Raw genomic sequence first — 5,352 nt, 5'->3', positions numbered from 1 at the left:
AGAAGTATTTTATAAGTAGAATATCAAAAAAATAAAGTTTTAAGAAAAAAAAATAGGAAAAAGAAGAAATGAATTAAGTAAAAATAGAATCTGATTTTTTAAAAAAGAAATTATTCATTGGGAAATAAAAAAAAAAAAATTCAAAAAAGAAATTATCAAATGAAAAAAAAGATGAAATAAAATAAAAAATAAATAATAATTTAAAATGAACTTTTAAAAAAATAATAAAAAAAACAATAAGATATGAACTTATTAACATTAACAGAATTCTTTGATATTACATCAATTCAAAGTGAAAATGAAATATATCAAATTAGAATTAGAATAAAAGAAGGATGTAAATGGAGAACAGGATATAAAGTTGTGTGTTGTGCAACAAAAAGAAAAAGTAATTTATATTCAGCTATGGCAGTGATAAATGATAATCAAACAGAATACTTTTTTGATAAACTATTACCAAATGGAATTTATGATTTTCATTTATTGAATATGAAAGATGAAAGAATTAATGATGTCAAATCTGCTGAACATTTTGTTGTTGGAACTGAAATTAAAATTTCAACAGAAATAGATAAAGAAAATGATATTTTAATAAAACTACAACAACCTGCAGAAAAAGATGACTTATTTGGAGTTTATGTTGTTGAACAAGAAGAAAGTAAAGAAAAATTTCTTATTGGAATGAAACAATTAGAATTTATTGGTGAAGGTGTTATTGAAAGATATATTAATATTGATAAAACTTTATTAAAAAAAGGAATTAATTATGAAATTAGAATTTTTAAAAGTAATTATAAAGTAAAATGGTCTTGGATTAATATTTTTAGTGATGAAGCATATATTTGTAGTGGCATCTCAAATACATTTCATTGTAATTGAAAAAATATATGAAAATTATGTTTAATTAATTCTTGCTTTGTCCTTCATTAATTACTCTTTTTTTTAAAAAATTCTGTTTAATAAATAATGATAAAATAAATATCAAAGTATTTGTAATACTATGATTTAATCTTTTCATTTATCTTATCAGTGTTTCTTCTTCTTTAAATCATTGACTCTTTTTTTTTTATTAATTAATCGTATTTGCCTTTTTACGTACTTTCCTTTTCATTTCAATATATTAAAAAAATAATAATTAAGAATTTTTTAAGTAATAATAATAAAAAATTAATAATAAAAAATAAAAAACAACGTTTATATGAAGAAAATGTGATTAAACCATAATGCAACCTCCTTTCTTTTTTCCTTTTTCTTTCTTTGGCTTTTCATTCTTTTCAGATTTTTTCTCAGTTGAAGGGGAAGTTGTATTTGGTGCATCTTCACCTTTATGGTTAATTTGAAGTAATTTTCTTCCTAATGCTATGAACAATTCATCAACGTTTATTCGTTTTGCAGCAGATGTCTCAAAAAAATCAATTCCATATGATTTAGCTAATGCCTCTCCATCAGCTTTTGATACCACTCTTTGTTCTTCTAAATCACATTTATTTCCTGCAAGAATTAAAGCAACATCTCCATCAGGTCTAATAACTGAAATACTATCTTTATGGTTTCCAATTGCCATAAATGATGATTTATTTTCAATAGAATAAACTAATACAAACCCATCTCCTTTTAAATAATATTGTTCTCTCAAAGCAACATATTCTTCTTGTCCTGCAGTATCAATTAAATTAAATGTTACTGTATGTGAATCGACTTTAATAGTTTTATTATAAGTATCTTCAATTGTTGGACTATATTCTACAGAAAAGACTTCTCGTACAAATTGCAAACATAAAGCAGATTTTCCTACTGAACCTTCTCCTATGATAACAACTTGATATCCTTCAGACATTTGTTATGTTTTATGATTTTGAAGTTCATTTTATTTTTACTTCTCAAATTCTTTTTTCTATTACTTATAGTTTTTTTCTTTTATTAAATCTTTTAATTAATTTCGTTATGAACTTTCACCATAAAATTGCTGTTTATTTTTTTTTTCTGTTTTTTTTTTTTTTGAAAAAGTGTTCTATTAATAGTTTAAATAAAAAAAAAACAAAATCAATTAATTCTATTTCATTTTTAAATTTATTTTAATTATTTATAAGAGAGATAGTTAAATAATACTATCTGAATAAAATAATGATGGTTGTTTCCTTTTGTTACTATACACATAAACTGTATTTTAAACTAAGAATAATATATTATTTAAAAATTAATGATTGAAAAATAACAAATAAAAATATAACAAAACCTATCATTTCTTTATTGTTTTTTAATTTTTGTTCTACTTTAATTCAAAGAAAAATTCTTTTTCTATTCAAAATTGTGTTAAAAATTATTTCAATTAATTATTAATACTCTTTATTAGTTTTATATCATTTTCAAATTTCGTTATTTATGACTTTTTTTTTATTATTTCTGAAATTTAATAAAATTTTATTATAAATATTTTTATTTATTTAAATATCAAAAATTTTGTTGTTGTTTTAATTATTGTTTTATCTTTCTCTTTATTTTTTTTTGTTTTTTTTTTTTTTCATTATTTTCATTATTTCTCTTCTTACATCTTTTTCAGTTATCAATATTCCATTGTTTTTTCTCTAATTTTTCTTTTATTCTTATTGAATTTTCTTGATATTAGTTCTATTAGAGTATTACATTGTTTTTATTATGTGTTTATTCTAACAATAGTAGTTAATTTAGTCATATGACTTAATAATTACTATTGAACTTATTCTTTTTAAACCCTTAGATAAGATACTTTTTCTGATTTATATCTCTCTCATTTCATTATTTCATTATCACTTTTATTATTATTTTATTATTAATTATTATAGTTTTAAAACTATAATATAAACTATTTGTAGTAATAACTTAAATATTCAAAGTCATTTTCATTTAATAACATAATATGTTGTAAACCAATTATATTACATCTCACACTTTAATAATCTTCTGTTTATTGATACAAAACATACTTCTAAATAAGCCAACTATTTACAACCATCATTTATTTTCTTTATAATTTTATTGACAAAGTTATTGATAATGTGGTTTCATTTAAAGCAATGATTTTGTGGTGTGTTATTATTTTCATCATTATATTTGTGTTGTTAGATTTTCTTCTTCAACTTTATTAAAATTTTACCAGTTTTATATCTGTTCTGAAAAGACTATTATAAGTCATAGTTTATCTATTTTGTTTCTTTCAATTTGTGAAAGAACAGTAATTTGTTGAAAGGAAGAGTCATTCATTAATCTTAAAATTTTTGATAATTTAAGAAAATATTAAGTATTATAACTAAACTAATCAATGAATGTTTCAAATATTTTTCATTTATTAATTTAACAATTAGTTAATAATATTTATTTTTTCTTATTATTTATAAAAATAAAATAAATGATATTTATTTTGATTTATGTTGTAAAATAAACAGTATTAAATACCACTGAAAATGAACTTAAAAATATCATTTCATGGCAGTAGAACAAAATTCATTTTCAATTGGAATCGATTTAGGAACTACGTATTCTTCTATTGCTTATTATGATATTACTAGAGGTGAATCTGTCATAGTTCAAGATGAACTAGGGAAAGAACAAGTAGCTTCATGGGTTAGTCTTTCACAATTAGATAAAAGTGGTTATACAATTATAGGAAATAGTGCTAAAAATGAAGCTAATAATGAATGTGTTATTTACGATTCTAAGAGAATTATAGGAAGAGGTGAATGTGATGTGAATTATGAAGATCGTGATAATTGGCCATTTGAAGTAAAAAGTAGAAATAATGGAAGTGCATATATTGAATGTTATAATCCACAAACTCAAAGCGCTGAAGAATTTGAACCAGAAGAAATAAGTGGAATGATATTAAAACATATGTATGATATTGCACAAGCATCTCTAAAAAATGGTCAAGTAACAAATGTTATTGTTACTGTTCCAGTTGATTTTAATGATAGACAAAGAGATGCTACGTTGTTGGCATGTAAATTAGCAGAAATTAAGAATGTTGAACTTGTTAATGAACCAACAGCAGCTATTGTTGAATATAAAAGAGAATATCCAAATTCATTAAAAGATGGTGATAGAATTTTAGTTATTGATTTTGGAGGAGGAACATTAGATGTGGCATGTTGTAAAATAATAAATGATAATAATATTAAAGTAGAATCAAGTGGAGGTGATCAAGATTTAGGAGGAAATGATTTTGATAACGTGATGATTGATATGGTTAAAGAAAGAGTGGAAGGCAGTATTGAAGGATATTATGAAAAGAAACGAGGAATGACTCAAAAAGAAAAGGCAACGTATAAAAAGAAATTGGTTATATTAAAGAAAGAAGTAGAAAGAATTAAAATTGAATTAAGTGGTAAAACAGATGCTGAATTAGATTTCGAAACATTCTTTGGTGGTGAAGATTATGATGGCTATGGCATTGAACCTACCATTACAAGACAAGAATTTGAAGAAGAATGTGAAAAAAGAGGATTATATGAAAGATTTATTGATAAAATAAAAGAAATCACTCAAAGAAAAGGATATAAAAAAGGAAATGTTCAATTAGTATTATTCGTTGGTGGTACATCTAAAATGCCAAGAATTAGAGAAGAAGTTGGGAAGTTATTTGATATACAAACATTTGCTGATAAGAATTTTAATCCACTTACTGCTGTTGCAAAAGGAGCTGCATATTTAGCATATTTAAAACAAGATAGTATTGATAGTAATAAAATTGTATATGATAGTGTTCCAATACCAATTGGAATTGAAGTAAAAGGAGGAAAATTTGAAATACTTATTAACGATGGAGAAACTCTTCCTACAAATGGAATTACCAAACAGTATTATACAACGAAAAATAGTCAAACATCTGCCAGTTTTAATATTTATCGAGGATATGGTAAATTTATTAGTTCTCCTGAAATGGAATATATTGCAACACTTCATATTGATGGAATTCCAAGTGGAAAAGCTGGAGAACAATCATTTAAGTTTACAATTCAAATTAATAATAATGGAATGATGGATATCCATGCTTCTGGTGTTGGGAATGATGTTAAAGGTGATTTACATGTAGATGTTGATTTATCTAAAAAAGAAGAAGGTGAAATTGTCAAATTAATAGAACATTTCCAAAAACTTTATTAAATGAATAATTGAAACTCAACTTTATTTCTGTTTTTTTTTTTGATATTTTGACATAAAACAATGATTATTTAGTAAATAATGATATAACCATAAAAAAATAATAATTTCAAATGTTTTGGTATTAAGCTTATTTGTAACATTAACTTAGAAAATAGTTATTTGTTTCAAAGAAAAGTACTTCATTATGATTTGTTTATTGTTAATAAACATCAT

The 5,352-nt window shown here is 22.9% G+C and overlaps 3 protein-coding genes across 3 annotated transcripts; 2 read left to right on the top strand and 1 right to left on the bottom strand.

The window, feature by feature from the left end:
* Positions 1–243: 243 nt before the first annotated feature.
* Positions 244–879, top strand: EHI_198340 (uncharacterized protein; the record flags this gene model as incomplete). Its single annotated transcript, XM_644600.2, has 1 exon — positions 244–879. The coding sequence occupies one exon, from the start codon at positions 244–246 to the stop codon at positions 877–879; it is 636 nt and encodes a 211-aa protein (XP_649692.2).
* Positions 880–1,213: 334 nt separating this feature from the next.
* EHI_198330 (Ras family GTPase) lies at positions 1,214–1,837 on the bottom strand (the record flags this gene model as incomplete). The annotated part of the gene is made up of 1 exon (XM_644601.1): positions 1,214–1,837. One exon carries the CDS (start codon positions 1,835–1,837, stop codon positions 1,214–1,216), a length of 624 nt encoding a protein of 207 aa, XP_649693.1.
* A 1,625-nt stretch (positions 1,838–3,462) lies between these two features.
* EHI_198320 (heat shock protein 70, putative) lies at positions 3,463–5,139 on the top strand (the record flags this gene model as incomplete). Its single annotated transcript, XM_644602.1, has 1 exon — positions 3,463–5,139. The coding sequence occupies one exon, from the start codon at positions 3,463–3,465 to the stop codon at positions 5,137–5,139; it is 1,677 nt and encodes a 558-aa protein (XP_649694.1).
* Positions 5,140–5,352: the final 213 nt, after the last annotated feature.

The sequence above is a fragment of the Entamoeba histolytica genome, genomic scaffold, assembly GCF_000208925.1.
Source record: "Entamoeba histolytica HM-1:IMSS scf_1104750519267 genomic scaffold, whole genome shotgun sequence".
Taxonomy (NCBI): Eukaryota; Evosea; order Mastigamoebida; family Endamoebidae; genus Entamoeba; species Entamoeba histolytica.
The sequence above is the reverse complement of the archived record's forward strand: the minus strand, read 5'-3'. Positions and strand labels throughout refer to the sequence as shown.